Source organism: Achroia grisella, unplaced genomic scaffold (genome assembly GCF_030625045.1).
Source record: "Achroia grisella isolate CSIRO2021 unplaced genomic scaffold, CSIRO_AGI_Agris_v1 utg5640, whole genome shotgun sequence".
Lineage (NCBI taxonomy): Eukaryota > Metazoa > Arthropoda > Insecta > Lepidoptera > Pyralidae > Achroia > Achroia grisella.
The window spans coordinates 517221-540542 of record NW_026712945.1 but is presented as its reverse complement, the minus strand read 5'-3'; the positions used below and the strand labels follow the sequence as shown (position 1 = coordinate 540542).

At 33.5% G+C, this 23322-nt stretch overlaps 1 protein-coding gene across 1 annotated transcript in view; it reads right to left on the bottom strand.

Annotated features, from left to right (window-relative positions):
• Positions 1 to 23322, bottom strand: part of LOC131848591 (cell adhesion molecule Dscam2-like) — a 123536-nt gene that overhangs the window by 5100 nt on the left and 95114 nt on the right. The window contains exons 8-31 of the mRNA XM_059198507.1: positions 22627 to 22718; positions 22221 to 22375; positions 21483 to 21573; positions 19894 to 20118; positions 18954 to 19122; positions 17662 to 17797; positions 16007 to 16126; positions 15055 to 15231; positions 14305 to 14449; positions 12598 to 12746; positions 11971 to 12136; positions 11318 to 11457; positions 10567 to 10719; positions 9134 to 9224; positions 7987 to 8069; positions 7474 to 7602; positions 6835 to 6987; positions 6072 to 6201; positions 5293 to 5468; positions 4418 to 4597; positions 3777 to 3965; positions 2490 to 2687; positions 641 to 801; positions 99 to 276 (exon numbers count right to left, since the gene is read on the bottom strand). Of these exons, the coding sequence (XP_059054490.1) occupies positions 99 to 276; positions 641 to 801; positions 2490 to 2687; positions 3777 to 3965; positions 4418 to 4597; positions 5293 to 5468; positions 6072 to 6201; positions 6835 to 6987; positions 7474 to 7602; positions 7987 to 8069; positions 9134 to 9224; positions 10567 to 10719; positions 11318 to 11457; positions 11971 to 12136; positions 12598 to 12746; positions 14305 to 14449; positions 15055 to 15231; positions 16007 to 16126; positions 17662 to 17797; positions 18954 to 19122; positions 19894 to 20118; positions 21483 to 21573; positions 22221 to 22375; positions 22627 to 22718 (3586 nt within the window). The remainder of the gene's footprint in view (positions 1 to 98; positions 277 to 640; positions 802 to 2489; positions 2688 to 3776; positions 3966 to 4417; positions 4598 to 5292; positions 5469 to 6071; positions 6202 to 6834; positions 6988 to 7473; positions 7603 to 7986; positions 8070 to 9133; positions 9225 to 10566; positions 10720 to 11317; positions 11458 to 11970; positions 12137 to 12597; positions 12747 to 14304; positions 14450 to 15054; positions 15232 to 16006; positions 16127 to 17661; positions 17798 to 18953; positions 19123 to 19893; positions 20119 to 21482; positions 21574 to 22220; positions 22376 to 22626; positions 22719 to 23322) is intronic.

Sequence of the window (23322 nt, the reverse complement as noted above, 5' to 3'; positions counted from 1 at the left end):
CGTCCAGTGTTTTGGGCTATGCGTTGATAAATCACTATGTCAGTCACCTTTGAGTTATATATATTTAGATATTTAAAAATAAGTATAAAAATTAGTACCTCCTTGTAATGTAGTAGTGGCATAATTATATATAGAAATGGATATTCCAGCGGAATTCTCAGCGGTGATCCTAATCTGATACCATTGGGCTGCCGTCAGGTCCGCTATCACGAATGAATTTGGTTGATTTAGTATTGAGGAACCAACATAGTGATTCCACTGTTGTTCCAATTGAGGCTAAAAATATTTTATTAATGTAAACTTAAAAATATAAATAAATGTAAATTTTATGTTTAATATTTTATGCAATGCGCATGTGTTTCAGGCGTCCATAGGCTACGGTAACCGTTTATCATCAGGTAGGTATTGCACTGCCTATACTGCACTACAACCAAAATACAGGAGATAAAGCAAGCTACTTGGAGGCTGAAATAGGTGAGACTACACTGAGACTGTATGTGTATGTGTATATGTACACATACACATACACATACACATACACATACACATACACATACACATACACATACATACATATACATACACATACATACATATACATACACATATGCATATACATAACATGTAATTGAATACTTACGATTCTGTTGTCTGCTTTCCGCCACACCTTGCTACCATATTCTCTATAATCTACCTCAAATTTAGTTATTTCACAGCCATTGTCGTCCCAGCCACTCAGTTGTATGTACACATGGCTTGCATTACTCCAAAACCATTCTGTACTGGTTGGCGAAATGGGCACTGAAAACGAGTTGTGAATAAATCTTTTAGTTGATAAATATGGTTAAGAAAATGAGATAAATATTGCATTAGATTTAATAATTGACTGGATAAAATTAAATATTCTTATGCCTTAAACTTGACAAGAATAAATTAATGAGCTTTAAAAATAGATGTAGACAATCAATCTCTCTTAATATAATCGAAAGAAAATTCAAGAAACTAATTCAACAAAATGTTTGGGACTAAATATAGATTGCGGCTTAAATTGGAAGATACACATTCTAAGTGTCTGTAAAATTTAAAAGAATAGAATAGATAATCACTTATTCAAAAAAACTTACATTGAAGCACTTTTGAATAGTCATTACATTTTTTTTAATCTATTATTACGTTCATTTTTAAAGTGTCTCATCACAAGATGAACGAGCAAGACTCTCAAATAGAAAAAATATTGAATATATAACCAACTGGTTAAACAATTAATAAGAGGAAATCAGATATAGTGATTAGAGCAGACCAGTCCCTACAAACAGCACCTGTTCACAAGTATGACGGATGAGCAAGCCATCACTGCGCTCGACCATATTTTAGGAAGCCCAGTTAAATAATTTTTCTTACGCTCTCGAAGGTTGTAAATGGATTTACGGCTCTTGTATCATATCATGGACATGTTGGGTCCATTCTAAGATATGGTATCATATTTTGGGGTAACTCAACGGATAAAGAAAATGCAATTAAAGCCCAATAAAAATTTATTTGGTCTATATTTAAGATAAAACCAATAGATAGTTCCCATTCGTATTTAAAAAAATATAAAATTCTAACTTCTAATGAAGAATTGAATTATTTATATGTATCTACGTACGTGATTCCTCAGGACTATCGGAAGTACATACAACATCAATATGTTATATGTACTTCCGAACATATAGTGACCTGGGTGATCTAGGTCATTATATGTTTATGTTTTTGACATAATCATGTTCACAGACTTTCTCGTTTTCTCAGTCTATCTATTTATTTCTCACTCATCTTTCACTCAGTCAATCTATTTATTTTTATTGATTTATTATAACTAGTGGTTGCCCTACGGTCGAAATTAGACCAGATAAGTTTGAATAATTAGTAAGATTGTATTGTCAAAGACCAAACTTGTATGCGTATGTATGTCAAATACATAGTAGTGTATGTAATGTATTTTTAAGGCATAATTAAAAATATATATTAGCGTACTTCGTTGCCTCTCTGTATAAATTATTACCGGTTTCGCTCGCATTGAATCAAAAATATATTTTTTTTTAAATATAAAGTATCCTATATTCATTCTAATACCTCCAGGAATATGTGTTCAAAATTTCACGATGATCAGTTCAGTAGTTTTTGTGTGAAAGCGTAGCAAACATCCCTACTTTCACATTTATATCTAATACTAGCTACTCGCCCCGGCTTCGCACGGTTGTACATGTATTGTATATATAAACCTTCCTCTTAAATCACTCTATCTATGAAAAAAAAACTTCAAAATCCGTTGCGTAGTTTTAAAGATTTAAGTATACATAGGATAGACAGCGACAGCGACTTTTATACTATGTAATGATTATTAAGAATAAGTGTGCGAATTACATTCTCTTCCGTCCGCGCAATTTCCTTAAAAAGGGGTACAAAGTCTTTGTTTCACGTATTCATTACACGATGAATAACCTCACCTCCGCCCAAGGTTGTAGCGTCAACGTAAGTCGGCTGTGAGGATCCAACACTGTTAGCTGCTGTCATCCTCAGTGAATACTTGGTACCACATTTCAGGCCTTGTAGAGTATACTCCTGCAAGCTTTGGAGTGACGTAACCTTGTTTGACCAAGCATCTTGCCAAGAACCGTTGCCTTCCTTCCATGTTAAGTTGTAGCCTGGAATATTATGATTTTGTAAAATTAACATGTGAATTTATTAGTATTTTGTCACAGTCACATTTGTAGTCATCTATAAATTAGGTTATACATTCTTTTATACTATATTAACAAGCATACGGCCCCTCTGATAGTAAATGGTTATCGTAGCTTATGGACGCCTGTGACGTTAGGGGTGTCACGTGCGCGTTGCCGACCCTTAAAAACCTTATTTTACCCTTCTTGATTTTTCAATTGGGGTTTTCCCAAAGCTGTATTTTCGTGAGAAAACCTCGGCAGGTATGTAGTTTAATCCACAATCTAAGTGTACACGGGAGGAAGCTCAACGGAACTGACTGACTGAACAGCACTATCCGAGACCATTTAGGTTCTCTGACGATGGCGAGCAGTGCGATGGTGAAATGATTCTTTCATATTTAGAGATTTTCTTACAAATTAAAATCTGCCAGTCCCATTGTACCCTATAATAACTACATAAAACTTTACCAGTGATGAAATTGCCTTAGCCACACTATCTGAAGGAACGGCTAAAACACTATGTATGGCATCTAGATTAGACATTGAAGAAGCCCGTCATCCTCAATCGACAAAGTGTAACATTGTCTAAGGGGACCTAAATTTCATAAGCCTAAGTTAACCTAAGTTTATAAGCCTAAGCCTAACCTAAGTTTATATATCAAAATGTACGTATTAGACATGCTGGTTTATTATCGTTATTTAATAACATCTACGTATGAAATTACAACACACAATTATCTATTAATAAACTTTCATCGTAATATGGTAGAAATTTTTTAAAGTAATCGTAGCGGTAAATCAGTCCACTTCATCATGGATATCACGTTATTATATCTCGCATGTGATTATGAGGCATTGCGTTTTGGAGAACTAAGATATCATGCCTCTTATGTAACTTCACTGCCTTATCACCCTAAAACCGATACACGACTTAGAAAGCAAACTGCTTGGCTGCTGAAATAACTGAAACTGAGATACCCGTGCAGAAACTATAGCAAGTTCTACCTTCGTAAATGATTCCTATAACGTATTCCAAAATTTAAAAAATAACTCCTCTTCTCGCTAACTTACTTATTTTTTGTGATTTTCCAATCCTCCGTGGAAGTTCCCATTGCAAATTCAAAGCATTTTTATGAGGTGTCACCCTCATGATAGGTGGCTCAGGGGTGGGCAGCACTGATACTTCATATGTCACTGAATCTGAACCGTACAAGTTCTTAGCCAAGCAGGTATAGTTACCGCTAAGCGATTGGTCTATATCTAAAAAAATATTTATTAATTAGAAAGAAAGAAAAAGAAAATATTTTGGTTTTTTTTTCGGACTAATGCTGTTGACGGCAGCTGGTCTTTATAGGTTAATCGGACGTTAGGACGCAGGTGCAGAGGGCACTCCAAACCAAAGAAAGGACTTATGGAGTGGCTGGAGGCCAAATCCCGCCTCTCGCATAGGTCTTTAGTCTGAGGCCACCGCTAGGTATACGAACCTCGGCTCAGGCCGTCGTAACTTTGATCCTCGTTTAAATTGGACGGGGGATCGATCGGAGGGGCGGAAATTTGAATATAGTTTGGTGATAAAATATGACATCATATTTTATCACCAGACCGAGTGCAGAAACGGAAAGTTCTATCATCAAATGAGGACCAGTGGCCTTAATGGTAGCAATATAACAAATGGTAGAAATATATGAGTGAACGGAGATAATTATACTCACTGTTAATAAGAAGACTATCATCATGATTTCTGGTGAATCTAGGATGGTGGGTGATGATGTTGTGTTTATGGTACCACACGGTTCTCGGTGGTGGTGTCCCCACACATTGGCATGCCAGCAGCAATGAATTTCCTACTCCCACTGATATGGGTCCACCTAATGAAGCCACTCCGGGAACAACTGCAACATATAATAATTTCTATTATGTAATTACAATAGCAGTCAAGCTGCAGTCCCACCTGACGGTAAGCGATAACCATCTCTTATATATAACATGAACAGCACTATGGGTATCACATTAGAATCTGACACTCGCGATACCATTCATGCTTTGCTATGCTAACATACGCTTGTGAGACAGTCAGACAGACTGCGAAACCCTGGGATTAGAAGACGCACTCGAGTTACTGACATCACCAAAAGAATCGCGCAGCGAAAGAGCCGCTGGGCTGGCCATGTATATCGAAGAGAGATAACAGTTGGACATATTTAGATCCCTAGGATGGGAAGTAGAAGCGTAAGCAGACTAACTGCCAGATGGTCAGATGATATCAAAAAGTTGGCAGGGCCGACCTGGACGAGATGTACCGCAGCTTGGAGAAAGTGGAAAAATAAAAGGCATATGCCCAGCAGTGGACTAATGCAGAAGAAGAAAAGTTGCTATTCCAGAGGACTAACATGTCATTCCTCTTATCCTTTAATTTCTGCCTAATTCCTACTGCCTACGATGAACCTGAAACACACCATTTTTTTTTATTGAGTTGTTTGGGTTATTGTTAGGTGACTGTAGAACCTGCACGTGTAAACACACCTTACAAGTCACAAATATGTTTATTCTATGTTTCATAACTAAAGACAATAGGATAATAACGAACCTTTAGAAGATAGTGAAGCGTGTACCCTATTGCTTGGCATTCCTTCACCGGCGGTGGTATGAGCTCTCACAAACACTTCATATTGCCTGGCAGTCGACAACCCTGGTAGCGGAAAGGTCAGCTGACGGGATGTTTCTTGAGACGGTTCCACTCGGTAGCTTTGTGGAGGACTAGTGCTAAAAATGAGACGTAACCCTTATAAAAGGTTTTTCTTGTGAAAATTATTATTTATTCTAAGAGAATTGTAACCTGTACTTCACAAAAAAAGAATTTAAACTTATAACCTTTTTGTGCGTAAATCGATTGGAATTTATAAGACATATAAATATATTTTAGAGAAGCTTACCACAAAATAATAAAGAAAACCGCGCGCACACACATTTCACATTGTTCCATGTTCATCGATAAAAAAAACATACAAGATACTGTGTTTACAATACTATAATAGTTATGTATTAGTATGATGATCTACAATCGCATTAAAAAATAATGAGGTCCGAGTTTCTAATCAGTTCTTCTCTGAACTACTATTTAAACAGACTACTGCCGTAGATATGAAGTATAATAATGTCTATAATGTCTATATATGAATAAAAATATTTTTATTTAATATAAGCACTTTTGAATAGTCATTATTTCTATTGTACCACTTAATCGGAACGCAAACTCTTCACAAGAAGATTAAGTAACAGAATCTTGCGCGTTTCTTTTTTTAAATATTGTTGTTTAGAACTACATGTTTAAGAATATGAAATTGTTAAAAATAATATCAATATTACCTAGAAACTGGTTTGACGTATACAGTATAGTGCGTGATTTCTCCATTAGGTTGTTCCGGTCTCTTCCAACTGATTAGTAGAGACGTAGGGGATGAAACTAATACCTTTATTGGCGATGGAGGACCTGGTACTGGAAGAATAGAATGCAGTTGATGAATAAAAATATTGAGGAGAGTGACGAAATTGGTATAAAAAGAAACTACTTCCACTGTCTCTTCGCTTAGATTTTTTAAACTACGCAACGAATTTTAATGCATTTTAGCTATATATAGACCGATTCAAGAGAAAGCTTAATATGTATAAGTACATATTCGTCCCAGCTTCACCCGGGTGTACATGTATTATATATATATAAACCTTCCTATAGAATCACTCTATCTATTAAAAAAAATTCAAAATCTGTTGCATAGTTTTAAAGATTTAACAATACATAGGGACGAACATACAGCGAAGATGTGTGTACACCCGTGCGAAGCTGAGGCGGGTAGTTAATCCTTACTCCTTACTAATATTATAAATGCGAAAGTAACTCTCTCTGTCTGTCTGTCTGTCTCGCTTTTACGCCAAAACTACCGAACCGATTTAAATGAAATTTGGTACACATATAGTCTAGAACCTGAGAAAGGAGATAGGCTACTTTTTAATCCGAAAAATGGGTTGTAAGGGGTTGGAAGGGGAATTAAAGGTTATATAGAAGTATCGATAATTTACGCAGACGAAGTCGCGGGCACATCTAGTAATTGATAAATACCAAATGTCTTACCATCCTGTAACGTAGTACAAATAATGGGGTAACAAAACGGTCCAAGTCCATAATTAGAAAATCCAGCTACTTTCACAGAGTAATTCGTGTATTTCGATAAGGCTTGTATATATAATTCTGTATGTGGTGACGTCACATTCTGCCAAGTACCATCTGAAAAAAAAGAAAATATCTTCTGTTTCTGAAAGTACACAAGGTAAGTCGATATTTTTAATTAAGTAAGTACAGGTAATATTAATATATTACCTATACTTGAGTACAGGTCATTGTAGGTTTGCGATTACGTCAGCTTTCAAATAAAAAATACATCATAATCGGTTCATTCGTTTAAGACTTACGATGCCATAGACAAATACCCAGGTACATAGATACGTCAAACTTATAATTTCCTCTTTGATACCGTTAAAAAACAAAAATACACAGTAGTTTGCAGCTGCTATTTCTTAGGGAAAGTAGTCTGGAGGACTACTATACTGCTGAAAAACTATATTAGACTTGTTCTAGTATAGTTAATTTTTAATTATATATTCAATTTAGTTAAATTTAATCATCACAAAATTGGTTTTATGAGTATTTATAGGTTTCAGCTTCATGTACTCTGCACAAATAACCTTGTATTTATAAATTAACAAGACCAACCTTCTGTGCTGTAGTAGACAGTGTAACCAAGTAAAGAGGCTCCATGTGATGTGATTGGTTGCCAAGATATACGCAATGATGAAGAGGATACTCCACGGCATTCCACTCCTGATGGCGATTGTTCTGGTGCTGTAAAGGGTACTCTGTTAGTTTATAAATCTGGCATTTGATCACCAATAGAAAAGCGTAACGCTTTCAGTTGCGATGGTCAGGTTTCCGCACTAAATATTTGTGGACTCATGTGCTAAAGATAGTGGAATTAAACAAAATAATATAAATTCATTAAGTAATAATTGGCAGCCAGCCAAGACATACGTAGTGATGAAGAGGGTACTCTGTTAGTTTGTAAATCTGGAATTTGATTATCAATAGAGACTGTCGTAACTCTTCCAGTAGCGATGGTCATTTCCGCACTAAATATTTATGATTTTACACATACTATAATATAAATCCACTAAGTAATGAAATGGACGTCGGCAAAATACCATCTACTTCGAGAAAACATATACATACCCCCTTCTCTAGTGGTCTGATAAACAGGTAAGGAAAAAGGTCCATTCCCCGCTGAATTGAAGGCACTCACTGAGACCGCGTATCTGTAAATCAAAATTAGTAGTATATTTATAACTTTATAAGAACAAAGTTACATAGAAAGAATATTTTTTGCATTATACTTATTTGGGGAATAATTGAATTTAAAGTTTAACGAGGACAATGACGATAGGACTGGTTCCCTAACTCAAAGTCGCTCAACAAGCTATGAAAAGAGCTATACTCGAAGTTTTTCTGAGGGACAAAGTCCGAAACGAAGTAATTTGCCAGAGTACTAAGGTTACCGATATAGCTCTTCGTAACTGTAAGTTGAAGTGGCAGTGGGCTGGTCATATCTGTCGCAGAACCGATGCTCGCTGGAGTAGGCGTGTTCTAGAGTGGAGACTGCGAATTGGCAAACGTAGAGTAGGACGCTCCGCAGCTAGGTGGAGTGACTACATGCGTAGGGTTGCGGGTAGTATCTGGATGAGAAGGGCTGAAGATCGTGCCCAGTGGCGTGCCTTGGGAGAGGCCTATGTTCACCAGTAGACTACAGTAGGCTGATTATGATGATTTTCAGTTTAAAGAGGGTTTAAGAGGGTATCTCAGTCTGTCTGAGTTCTATTTGAGTAGCTTGCTTTGTAAGCTATGTTTCTGGTAAAGTGTAAATGTTTCAGATAAGGCAGTGAAATAACAGAATAATAAACATAACCGGTTCTCACGCTGTACTAAACAAGTTAAAAGCATTTTGCCAGTCACTTTACACGTATAGCTTATAAGAGTGTATTTATATTTTAACTAATGTCTATTATTGACGACCTCGGTGGTCTAGCGGTTTAGCACACCGCCTTACTTTCGATGGTCGTGGGTTCGATTCCTCGCAAGGTACAAATTTGAACTCATACTCATGAATACGGTTTGTATTCATGAGTATGATTGTTTGTATAGTTCTGGATGTTTTCTATGTATTTGTATCAGTTATCTAGTACCCATAACACAAGCTTTAGCTAGCTTAACTTGGGTCTAGATGGCGCTGGGTGAATTGTCCTGAGATTATTATTTTATTTTCATATGCAGATAGATCATATTAATGATTAACATATAAGAATAACTTTTATACTATATTTACCTCGTGTTCTTAAGTAGTCCACCAAGAGTTGTCTCCTGTTTTCCTTTTCTCGATATCACTTTCACCATTTTAGTTTGTGTGTCGTTTGGTCCTGAAACAAAAATAGATATTGATCAGAAGATATTTTCTTTATTCAAAACAATTACTTATTTATTAATTATAATACAATATTACATTGGTAGTATAATAGTTTAGAATACCGAATTACTTCCGGAAGGTCGCGGGTTCGATTCCTCGCATGGTACAAATATTTGTACTCATGAATATGTTTTTTTATATCATGTTCTATATATGTTATTAAAAAAAATGTATCTAAGTGTATATTATCAGTTATATAGTATTTGGGTACTAGATAACTGATTACTAGATAACAGAGCTTGGGCTCCGCTTAACTTGGATCTAGATGGTGCTTCGATTTGTCCAGACATATTATTTACTAACTACACTCATAGGATAATAAACTATCCCTAATCTACAGATGATAAGGTGTTATCATCTCCGCGATACCGACTCTTATGAAAACGTAACATTCTTTAAAACTCCATGCTGTAGTGTATAAAGTTTTTGTGTGAAAGAGTAGCAAACATCCATACATACTCACAAACTTTCGCGTTTATAATATTAGTAAGATATATCTCTAAAAACCAGGCAGTTCAGTCCATTATACTTTGAAATACTCTAAATTTGATATACTTGAAACCGTATTGTCCCAGTGGTCATAATTAAGGTTCTAGAGTGTGGGAATGAATTATGTGGGAAATTCGATGGAGATTTCAGATTCAGGAATTTAATTTGTGAACAGATTGTGTTGGAAGACGGTAGCTGCCCACCATCATAGTTCTGAGGAATTATATGATGCCCACCATCATAAACTTCCTCAGAACACAATCCATTGTCTCCATTGTGTCCATTCGTTAGTCTCCCTTCAAATTTAATGCCCAATACCGATAGAACAGACTAGAAAATTCTTTATTCAAGTAACCTTACATTTAAGCATTTTTGAATAGTAATTTTTTTCTTAACTATTATTCGGAAATCTTTCTCATCACACGAAGAACGAGCAAGAACAAGTATAGTAACGAATATAGTATAGTGTCTTTGTGATTTATACAAAAGACTAGCTGTACCCGCGACTTCGTTCGCGTGGAATTCAGCTTTATTCTTTTTAAATAAAAGAATATTTTTAAAATAAAAGTAGCCTAAGTTACTCCCTATTACATCAGCTATCTGTCAAAAAAAGTCCCGTCAAAATTAGTCCAGCCATTTCAGAGATTAGCCGGAACAAACAGACAGACAGACAGACAAAAATTGTAAAAAAAGTTATTTTATTGTATGTACCATATTTATATGCATGTAGTAATAAACGGTTATTTCAATATTACAAACAGACACTATAATTTTATTTATATGTATAGAGGTATAGATATATTTACCCGATTCTCCGCTAATCCTGGGAATAGCCTTAATATGGTAACCCTGGAGAGGCCCATTATGGCTTTCCCGTGGAGGTGGAAGCCACGCTATAATGAGTTCCCCGGGATTTTCTGTAGACTGCACTTGTACTCCTAAAGGGGTTGATGACGGTGCTGTAAAATAATGAAAATATTCCTGTATATAGTCCAGACTACGACCCGTATTGAATGTTCGAATTACTAATAAGCTATGTAGCATACTATAGAATAAACTTTTTTTAAATCGGCCCAGTACTTCTGTATGAACGAACTTCGTCCATCGTTTGGCAGAAAGAGTAATTCCAAGTAGTTCTCGGGACTTGTGACCCGGGTATAGGGTTTATGGCCCCTTTGCCGACAAATCTGGCAGAAGCTGGTTAATGTAGCTTTAGATATAAGTATTCAACTTACTGCAGTTCTAGTCGGACAAGATATTATTCATTAGCACTCCAAACATACAAAATTTTTTCCTCTTTATAATATTACTTCATATAAGACTAGCTAACCCGCAAAACTTCGTCTGTATCACACTTATTTTTACATTTATCATTATATTTCGCGCAATTTACATAATATCTTTTTAAATTATAGCCTACGTGTTATTCTGATGTATAAGCTATATTACTGTAAAGTTTCACTAAAATCCGTTCAATTGTTTTTGTGTGAAAGAGTAGCAAACATCCATACATACTCACAAACTTTCGCGTTTATAATATTAGTAAGATATATCTACCTTCCTGTTGAGTTGTAAAATGTATAGGCTGGGTGTATGGACTCAAGTCTACTTGATTTCCCGATGACACGCGAACTCTATAGTTGGTCGCCGGTTGCAGGTCCCTAAGTTCAATACTCTGACGTGCATCATTGTCTTGTCTGGAAAAATATAATTAACCAACTGTTATCTACAACTATGGCTGAGTGGAAATTATCTAATCTTTTATTACGAAAAGAAATAATTTTTCTAAAAAAGAAGTGCGCCTAAATTTTTATTTAGTCTGAATTTGTTTCACTCGCAGATAGCTACAGTTATAAGCAGTATTATAATAGTAGCTAACTACGAGTGAAAGTCTCGCTAAGAACGGTACAGTCGTTTCAGAGATTAGTAAGAACAAATAGACAGAAAAAGATACAATATTAGTATGTAATGCAATTTTAATTTATATTATAATATTATTAATTTATATTTATATTTATATTTATAATATTAATTTATAATGAAAAGCTGTTAATTAAAAATTACAAACAGTTGCTTCAATTTTTTTTATTTGTATTGTATAATTAATAATTTCTGTAATATTAATCTTGTGTAAATTTTGTAATTATCTCATGTAAGTAATTTGTGCAAATCTTTAGAAAAACGAATATCTTAAACGATAATAACATTACCTGGTAATGTTGATATTTTTCGCAGTGTCCCACATAACGAAATCTGTAGTTGTGTACTGTACAGTATAGTACTGCACGTGAGTGCTAATGGTGTCTCGCCATGACAGTTTAGCTGAATTGCTTGTTACAGAGTCCACTTGCAGATCTAACGGTGGAGTTGGAGGCTCTGTGAAAAAGAATATAAATTAATGATTAAAATGAATAAGATTTCATGGTGACCTGACTTTGGTAATAGTGACAAGTGCCAAGTCAGAGTCGTAGCTTAAAGAGAGTGTCATAGCGTAGCGTAGTGAGAGCGTCATGGTCTCATGAGAGCGTCATGGACTAGATAGAGCGTCGTGACTTAAAGAAAGTGTCATGGAGTAGTGAGAGCGTCGTGTCTTTTTTCCTATATAACACAGGTTACAAACGAGCATACGTCTCAACTGATGGTAAGTGATTACCGCCGCCCATGAGCACCCGCAACACCAAGGGGAATTTCAAGTGCGTTGCCAGCCTTTTAAGAAGGAATAAGCTATTTTGTTGATAGTTTCATTATAATGTCGGTTCAGAAACATCATTTCTGGAAGGTGACCTCAAACTCAAACTCTTTTTGCGTCGGGGATTAAAAATACAATCTCAACTTACCAAGAATAGTAAGATGAACATTGTAAGCTGCAACTCCATAGGGATTGCTTGCTCTACACTCGTATGTACCACCATCTCGACCTTCCACGTAGTTTATATTTATCACGCTCTTTACACCGTTGTGTGTGATAGTTTCAGAAATTGTTAATCTGGAAAAAGAATATTTTTTTACTAGCTGACCCACGCAATTTTATCTGCATCACACTTACTTGACATTTATCATTATATACCGCCAAGATACAAAATATATTTTTTTAATCATAGCCTATATGTTAAGCTAATGTATTGTATAACTGTAAAGTTTAAAAAAAATAACACTTTACAAATTGGCATGCCTTGTAAAGTGTTTCCGATAAAGTATAAGAAAATGATTGTGAAATTACAGATTATTTATAGTTTGTATTGATACAAAATACTTGTATGTACGACAAGTATTTTGCAGCTAGAATGTCTTACATGAATAAATTATTTTTTATTTGATTTGATATTCACACATAACTTTAACACATCATAGATGTTTGCGGCGCTCTTCATGTATCATACATAGACGATGGTTATCACTTACCATCAGATGGTACTATGGTATGGTGAGTAATTAAATCCTTCCAATTACATAATAACACTACCACTGTTTGTTTCTTTATATACCAGAAATATATAAAGAGTTAATAATTACAGAACGAAAGGCACTTTTACAATAATTATATTTAAGGGATAAAATCGGAATATCCTGTGTATTCTTAAATCTTTAAAACTACGCAACGGATTTTAAAGCGGTTTTTTAAATAGATAGAGTGATTGTAGAGGAAGGTTTATATGTATAATACATGTACACCCAGGCGAAGCCGGGGCGAGTAGCTAGTAAAATAATATATAATATCTAGAATATGAATCAGAGCCATCTATGTGATATATGACAAATTTTTTACAGTCTCTTTAGTAGGAAAATTCTTTCCATCCGTCCATTTTCATAGTATCTTAAATTTCAGTACTCGATGGATAGATGGCGCATAATCTGGTTTGTTTACGCAATGTCCATATTACCATAGGACAGACATAGCGTCATCTACTCCTCCTAGGAGGATGCATGTTGAGCCTTAGGCCAAATGCCTGTATCATAGATTCACTAATATAAAAGAATTTATACAGATGGCAGCACAATAAACGAATCACATTCACGAAAACGTAACAAATGCCCCTAATGTATAATTAACTACTATTTTACTAACTTTAGTACACTGATAACTACTATTCTCTATTTTAAAACTCTTTGGTCATTTTCTTTCACGCTTAATTCTTAATTTGAAAGGTAGTGATAACAGATTAATGACAGTAATAGTTTCGCAATGACTCTGTCGAACCTATTTCTGCGGCCAAGCAGATTTCTTTCTGTTTCACTTGAATGAGGAAATAAGGCAGTGAATTTACAGATGTGATACGGAGGTAAGACATCATTCTCCTGAATAGCGACTAAAGTTTAAGTCCATGGTGCTATTTGTGTGTATAAGCCACAGTTCGGTTGACGTCGAACGGGTCGTCTGCTTCTTTATCGTTTTAATTATATAAAAAAAAACTTTGTAGGTGTATTTGTTAATCTGATTACAAATACAAATATTAAAGAAAGAAAGTCTATATATATAAGAAATAATATATACAAAATATAATTATAGTATCTAATTATGTAACCATAACATAATTTGAAGTTACCTTGATGATGTAAAGTCTATTGCTTTTCCATCCAAACTCCATTTGACCCTTATTGGGTTGTCTCCTAATGGTCTACAAGTTATCGTGACTGGCAGCCCGATTTTTGTCGTCAGGTTCGATCCTACGGACTCGAAATGCACTGGCTCTAGAAATAATTTTGTAGTTAGAAATATTGACATTAACAAAAACACTTTGTTAAAAATTATTTCTAAATATACCGACCATAACCCTGTATAGTAGGTGAAAGTCTAAAGTAATAGAGGTTTAATGTTATGGTGACTCTATTGCTTGTAATGTTATAATGATTTCTAGGGGCACTGTGTTGTGGTCATTCTGACATTACTAGAAATGGGTTAATTAGTCCCTATTTTTAACAATTCCCTCTCTGAGGAATGGCCTAAGTTTGGAACTAAATGATAATTATATACCATTTTAAATTTGACGCGGTTATTAGTTATACCTATGTATAATTAATAAAAATCTCGGGATTAACTCAATAGTAGCAACAAACGAAGACGTATGAAGAAAGACGATTATATCTGCCCATAAAACATTTTATTTACATCTAGACGCTGCACCGTGATCTCGGATAAAGTGAATTTATCCGTGATCATGGTGGTTGAAACACTGGCGAAAAATCAAGAACTCAATAAAAATAAAACGTGGTTGGATCCCGTGTACTAATTATACGTATAAATAACAATTAATGTTAATTTATACATAATTCAATTTAAGTTCAAGAGAACTTACTATTAACGCTGATCCACAAATTTTTATTCAACGCATCACCAACACCATTTTCGACATTGCAAGCGTATACTCCTTCATCAGACAATGACACCACTTCGATGATGAGAGTGCCGTTAGGATAGCTCATGACTCCACCACCAGCCAGATCAAGGACAGGACGCCAAATTCCAAGAGTTGCTGAAACATTAGGATGTGATTTATGTTCTTTAATGTTTCGAAATCTCACAAAGTCAAAAAATATTAGATTAATTTTTATTCTAATCAGAGTTCAGGATTCTTTTAGCAGAAGGTAGTTTATAGAAATTGTATTGTTCAAATATTGCACTAATGCCTAAAAAGTGAAAACAGGATAAATTGCTCGCAAGAGTATTTTTTAAGATGTGCCACTAATCGAGGCATGCAATCCTTGATTTCATTTGAATACAAAATGTAGAATGATTATATAAGATATTAAACAATTATATTGTTGTTTAAATTGTAATTTATACATGTAAGTACATAAATTACGAATGTACAATTTCGACGAATTACTGCTTTTATGATATTTATATATCTATATAATATATCATTTTGGACAATTATCACTGAAAAAACATTTCCTGCAATATAATGGATGTATGAAGTGAAACTTCTAGGTGATGTCTTTGAGTCCAAAGAGTGCTTAATCATACAGCCAAATTAACAAATATTCTGAAAACTGTTGATATACAATAAACATAATATACAGATATATAATATATAGATATATAATTTTACTATAATATATATAAAGATGATAAAATTGAACCTATGTATGAAGTTCGACATCTAGACATTGGTGATGTAGTAGTTTGAGCGCAAAGCGTGAATAATACAGCCGAATATTATGAAAACTGTTGATCTAAAATTACACATAATGTGCAGATATTACCCTGTTTCAATTTTTCTATAATGTATATAAAAATGGTCTCACCATCTCGCTTCATCCAGTGTATCTGTGGTATGGGGTACCCATTAGCATTGCAGAAAACTACGCCGCGCTGCCCCAATAACAATGATGTGTTTGACGGCTCCTCCATCCATTTAGGAGCAACTGGAGTTATTAAATCATACATGTAAATTTATCTATTGTAACATTGTAAAGAGCTAAAGTTTCTAAGTTTGGATGTTCTGAATAATTTTCGGTCATCTCATCTGATCTGCGCTTAAAAAAATTGTATAGCTCATTTATCAAGGAAGACTATAAGCTATATGACATTACAAACTAATAGAAGGGGAGCTACAATGATAAATGTTGTAAAAACGAGGAATACTTAAAGCAGACGAATTTTTGCGGTTGAGTTAGTAGGTATTTAGCGCACATATAAAATAATACAATATACGAATTGTCTTCTTAAAAGAAGAAGAAAAGTCTTCTTAAAAGAAAAAAAAAACAAGAAAAATAATTAAGTGCAAAAGGCGTAACATCACCACTTCTTTTATATAGAAGTTCATTTTTATATGTTACATCGAGTAGATGAATGAAAGGCTAGAGACATGATATAATACTTAATTACAGTATGTTAACAAAGAATAATTTGTAAACAAGAAGAGAATTCATGAAATAAAAAAAATGTTATCGAAAATTTTCACTAGGCAGTTAAAAATTCTAACATTACTAAAACAATTAATGATACTGATCTTTGTGAAATATTCAACTATTGTTAGTAACTATATTGCGTTAACTATACCATATATAGGTTAACGTAATATATTTAAATTAAATATAAATATAGACTCGGAGTATCATATTTAGAATTAGATTTGTCTAAATGAAATTTGACAAGTTATTTTAAACGTTAATCCCCTTTTATTCCACAATTCCAACCGAAATTGAAATTCCTCTCACAAAGAATTTGAAATCGAACAGATAAGTGAACCTCATAGACCTTAAAATTCAGATACATTTGTTACAGAATTAAATTTAAGTGATAATATAAAATCTAAATTAAAATAACAATAATTTATCATCACTACAGTAAACAATCAAAATATGGGGTAATCAGAATCAGTAACAAATATCAACGTCGCAGTTAACACTTGACATGCCCATTCGCTGAATATATTTGAATCCAATATGACAGAGGGGATGACGTCGGTGCCATACATACAAATAAATTAAATTGAAGTGCCTATTTGTAATTTCATTGTAATTTCAGACTAATAGCTTTTCACTAAATCCGTATGAAAGTATATCATCACCCTCATCATAAACATCATCATGAAAGTATATATGGCATTTAAATTAAAAAATGTTTATCTATCTGCCTGATTTTTCTTGTTAATCTCTGACTCGGCGGAAGCTATTTTGAAGGGACTTTCACTCGTAGATAATGTCACATATAAGTAGTAACTCAGGATACTTCCATTTTATGAAATTTTGTTAATTTTAATGAAAATGTTAAATTCCACGCAATCATGACAACACTCGAACGTAAAATAGGAAACAAACCCTATTTAATTAATTATTTGATATTGAACCTATATTTGAACGCAGAAATATAAAACTAGGGATAGATGTTCAATCGAATAACTAATAACATAAGCCATCCAACAATACCTAATTAAGCAAGGCAATTGCGAACTCACCATTTATATATAGGTCTGTGGTTTTGTTGACCTTTCCAACATGATTGGTTGCAATACAAGTATATTTGCCACAGTGTTCCAAAGACACACGCTTTATAATTAGTACACTGAAAAGTTCCGCGCTTCTTTCTGTAATCTGTAATTGTTGTCACACAAGGGTCAGATATAGGACCTATTACTTCTGTTCCTTTGCAGTCTCACTTAATTAAAATTGGTGGTCTAGCGCTTTAGTAAACTTCCTAACTTCCGATGGTCACAGGCTCGATTTCTGGCACGGTGCAAAAATTTGTATTCATGGATTGTTTGTATTGTTCTTTAATAAAAAAAACGTATTTAAGTACTTGTATCATTACCCAATGAGGTCTTAGTTCTCTTATTGCTGATGAGTATAATATTATATCATTTGAGAGAGTTTAGTTGGGATAATAATACCCACGCAAACAACTTCGTATAAAGTCTACCTATGCTTAATACCCATGTACAGACACATAAAATGTAGAACTCAAGATTTGTTAAAATAATGATACATTCTTTAAAGAAAGTTATTATTAATATTGGTTCCTCAACCAATCCTCTCATTAAATTTCCGAGCAAACAAACAAACAACATTTTAATTAACGTCGCATTAATTAAAATTTCAGAAACTCTTAATATTCTTCCTTTTTGATGTATTATATTAGAAAGTTCGACTAAATAATGAACTTTATTAATAGTGCACAATGTACAATTTAACAAACCTTACATGAAGTATTCTAGTCCCAAATTAAGCAGAACCTACATATATTATGGTTACTAAACGACTGATACTTAATTATTATGCATTGATTTTTAAATATATAAAAATAGTAATAACCCAGGACAATTCACATAGTCCTAAGCTAAGCTGAACTGGTCTTATGGGTAATAGTGAACTGATAGAACACCTAATTACATTTTTTTATAAATACAATCGTAATATACATAGAAAACACCCAAACCAATAAAAATAATCATACTTGTGAATACTTGAATAATGAATACTTGTGAATTTGTACGGTGTAAGAAATCGAACCCGCAACCATCGGAAGTAAAGCGGTGTAGTAAACCGCTAACCCACTGAATCCGTCATTACATATATGTATATACATAAAAATATTCAAAGCAATGGAAATAAATTTACATGGATACCATATTGTGTGGGAATTAAACCTACAAGCATTAAAAATGAAGATCATATATTAAAATACTAGACCACCGAGGTCGTGGAATATCAAAGAAATTCTATTATAAATATATTCAAAGAAAATATGTACCTTCAGACTAGCGGGAATTTTCATACCATCTTTGAGCCACGAAAAATAAATGGGTGGGTCGCCACTGATAATATTACAAGTTATTTGAACAATTTGTCCCTCCTTCAGTCCTGAACCAACCCGTAGTTCATCCAACTCCGGTGCCTCCACTACTTGGATACCAAATGCTCTGAAATCAGTATTCATTTAAGGAATTTCAATTGTAGACTATTTGAAAAACTAACTTTATGTTTTGAAGATAACATCCTCTTCAACTATATATTTTCTTAAATTAATGACGAATAAGGAAAAGAAATAATTTAGGGCGACAAATATAATAACCCAAAAGTTTCTTTTAATGCTTTTTGATGTAAAAAGTCATATAAAATATATAATCAACGTTCAATCATTAAGTACAATTTTATTAAAGCTTATGCGTTTTGTTGCTGGCAGCACGAAGAATAAACGATATTTCGTTGTTTATATTTTCTTTTTATTTATACAAGTATAATTTTTGGTCTGTGTTATAATAATATTTCTGATTTTCTCCCGCAATGACAAGTCTATCACACCACCAAAGGGAGATATATAAAATAGATATACAAAGAACAATAATTCTACAATTCAAGATATTTTAGTACTTCTTTATACAATATTTATCAAGGAATACAAAGAAATCTGGTTACGTAATTACGTGAGATTCTTGCTGATTCTTCTTATGATGAATTTACGTTCCAAATGAGTGGTATAATAAAAAAATTACACTAAAAGCGCTTACGTTTATTTGAATAAAGATTACTTCTATTTCTAATATTGCATGTATTATATAACTCGAGTTCGATACAATTTAGTTATACTATCGACTTAGCTATAAAATCGTACTCTACTTAAACAAAAATAATACATTTACAAGCTGGCGATTCGCTTGAAACACTAAATCTTTTATATTTGTAAAAATTACCGTCTCGCTAATTCTCCTGAAGGACTGTAGACTATACAAGTATAAATATCACCGTTTTCTTCCTTAACTACTTTAGGTATATTCAAAACACCGTCTTCACTCTGCTCAAAGATTTGTCTTTTTCTGCGTTTTCTTGTGTTTGTGTAATACGTTCTCTTATATCTTGTATGCTGTGGAAACGAGGTGCTGATAATTTTCTTGCCTCTGTGCTCCCATTCAAGTTTACTGTAACAATGTTATTTACTTTTAGTACTATTATCCAAAAGTTAAGTTTGTTTTGGCTAAATAAATCTTCTTATTTTTATAAACGCGAAAGTTTGTGAGTATGGATGGATGTTTGTTACCCATTCACGCAAAAACTACCAAACGGATTTTAATAAAACTTTGCAGTAATATAGATTATACATTAGAGAAACACATATGATATAAATTAATAAGATATTATGTAATTTAGCCGAAATATAATGATAAATGTAAGTAAGTGTGTGAGCAGCAGCGGAATTTTGTGGGTCCTTTGAAGGAAGCTGGCGTGGTGAGATGGTGATATTTTAAATAAAGTCCAAAATTTGTTCACAGCACTCTATTGTCTCCGATGTAGCGGAGGAAGGAAGAAGTAGGAAAGAATGTTGCCATATTACATAAATAATAAATTTTTTTTAGTGTTGCAATATAAAAAGTTGCAATAGTGTGCAGACGAAGTTGCACGGGGCAGCTAGTAAGGTATAATTGGTGAATATTTAGACAACCTTAACTCTGATTAAATTAGAAGTTTATCCGAGTACAATTATATTACTGCAAATGCAGATGACAGCAAATGCTAATTACACAAATTTGGTTGCACCCTAATATGACTTCACACAGGACAGTAATTTCAGATGAGTTTTGGATGGGAAATTTCATCCGACAGGCAGCTTACTTTGTAATCTGTATTTCAGTTGAGATAAGACAGTGAAATTACAGGATTCGAGATAATTGAGATAAGACAGGGAAATTACAGCATAAGGCGCAGGATATTTTAATCCTCTCGAATGGCAATGCTTGAGTGGTATCACATAAGTGATGTCGTACTGCGAATCATGTATATAGGCGACGGTTGTCACTTAACATCAGGTGGACCGACAGGAATGTTGCCATTTTATTCCCTTAAAAAACTGTCACATTTTTTGTTTTTGTCTGTTATATTTTAACTCTCTATATTTGAGGATCTGTAGGTGGTAATAATAATACTCTACAACGTATCCTACTAGGCTACGTTGCTCTAAATATTCTAGAAACACTATTAACCCTTTCAAAACTGGCGTGCATATAAGATATAATCTAAAACGATTTTATAATTTCCGATTGAAAACGATTGCATTCATTTGTTCTCTTATTAACTACACAATTTACTAAAACTACTAATTTGTTTTGAAAAGTTTAAAGATAAAATTCTTTTATTGTTTTTATAGTCTCCTTATTATTCTTTAGACACATGCAATTTACCAAATCTATGGGATGTAAACATAATTCAGGCCTGAAAGGGTTAAAATAATAATATAATATTTTAACCCTTAAGATATGAATATGTAATAATAAATAAAAGCTTATACCTAATTGGGTATCCATAGTACGGGCATCTGAGACGAAGCGGTTCTCCACTCTGCACTTTAATTGGCGGCAAATTTCTTATATAAGGTGGACCTGAAACAAATATGTCCTATTACTTTGAAAGATAAATTCTTGTTCATTTATTTTTTTTTATTCTCTTCATATATACTTATTATGTGTGTGCTGAAGCTACAAATAAATCATTCATCTATCTATCTATATAAACATCTGTAACTTTTACTATTAAATATAGATAAGATTATACTTTTTAAATTTATCTCTAGAGTTATAATAAGAACAGGGTTTAATACAATAAACAATTTGTAATAACAATAACAATAATGTCATGTAATTCACACAGCGTCATTATGTATACTAGAGTTGTATTATGGATACTAGAGTACTGATATAAGTACTTAAATATCTTTTAACTTTACTCAATTACAGCAAATACATACATAACATACACAGAAATCATCCAGACCAATACAAACAATTATACTCATGAATACAAATTATAGTACCGCGCGAGGAATCGAAACCGCATTCATCGGAAGTAAAACAAAGTGCTAAACCGCAAGACAACCAAGTTCTGGAAGACAAAAATAAAAACTGAACTAAATTACCTAACAATTTCAATTTATTAGTGTGTTTGTTTGTTATACTTTAACAATTAATTATTAATACCGAACCGAAGAATTTATTTGGTTACATAATTTCTTATAATATATGGAACTCACCATAAATATCAACCCTCGCTTCATGGGTAGAACTACTATCCCCTTCTATAGCTATACAAGAGTAAAGCCCTCCATCATTTACCCTTGTTCTTGATATGTTTAAATGCGAGACAACCTCCATACCTGATGGCGACATAACCTGGCCCACCGTATATCTACAAAAAATTGTTCCAATTAAAATTGGTATAAATTAATTTAAAATTTGCTGGAGTAGTATTGAATCTAATCCAACTGTTCTTAGAGTAGAAGATTGTTTGAAATGGGCTCTATAGGTACCTTTATTAACAATGCTATGTCAGGTCGATTAATCTTACCATTGCTACTAATTTAAGAAACTTATGTTCCTCATAAAATCCCTAATATCGTCAGCGAATAAAACATTCTAATGTTTTGAATATTGTCTTACCTAGAATCAGTATTTAAAGATATACCAACACCATCTCTCTCCCATATGAATCTTGGAGGTCTATCTGCTGTTGCAGTACATTGTAGACTAATCTGAAAAATATTGAAAAAAATTTAATTATTCTTTTTAGATATTTCATTATGTAGTAGGTACATAAAAAATATCATGGAAATTATACCATCATGTAATACCCTAAATAATGCATACGTTACTATTTCGCAAGACTAAATTTCAGTACCACACTCTGAAACCTAACTGGTCTCGGATAGTGCCGATTCAGAAGAGTTTCCTCCCGCGTACACATAGATTGTGGAATGAACTACCTACCGAGATTTTCTCGAGAAATTACAGTATGACGTTTTATAAGAAGGGTATTTTATATTAAGTTTTCTTAAGAATTGGCGACGACCTGACAACCCTATTGTTTTAGGCGTCGTAGGTAATTATTTACCATCAGTTGCGCCGTATGCTTGTTTGCTACCATCGTAGTATAAAAAATAAGATCTTAAGTCTCTATATTCTTTAATTTTACTGCATTACCTCAGTTTTTAACTGAAACACTCCTTTAAAATTATCGTAAGCTGCTTGAAATAGTAATAATAACGTACCCATGTCGATGACTTTACACAAAGTCCAACGTAGTGCTCATAACTTTTTCACTTTTATATACCTATATTAACGTAATACTACTCTGGA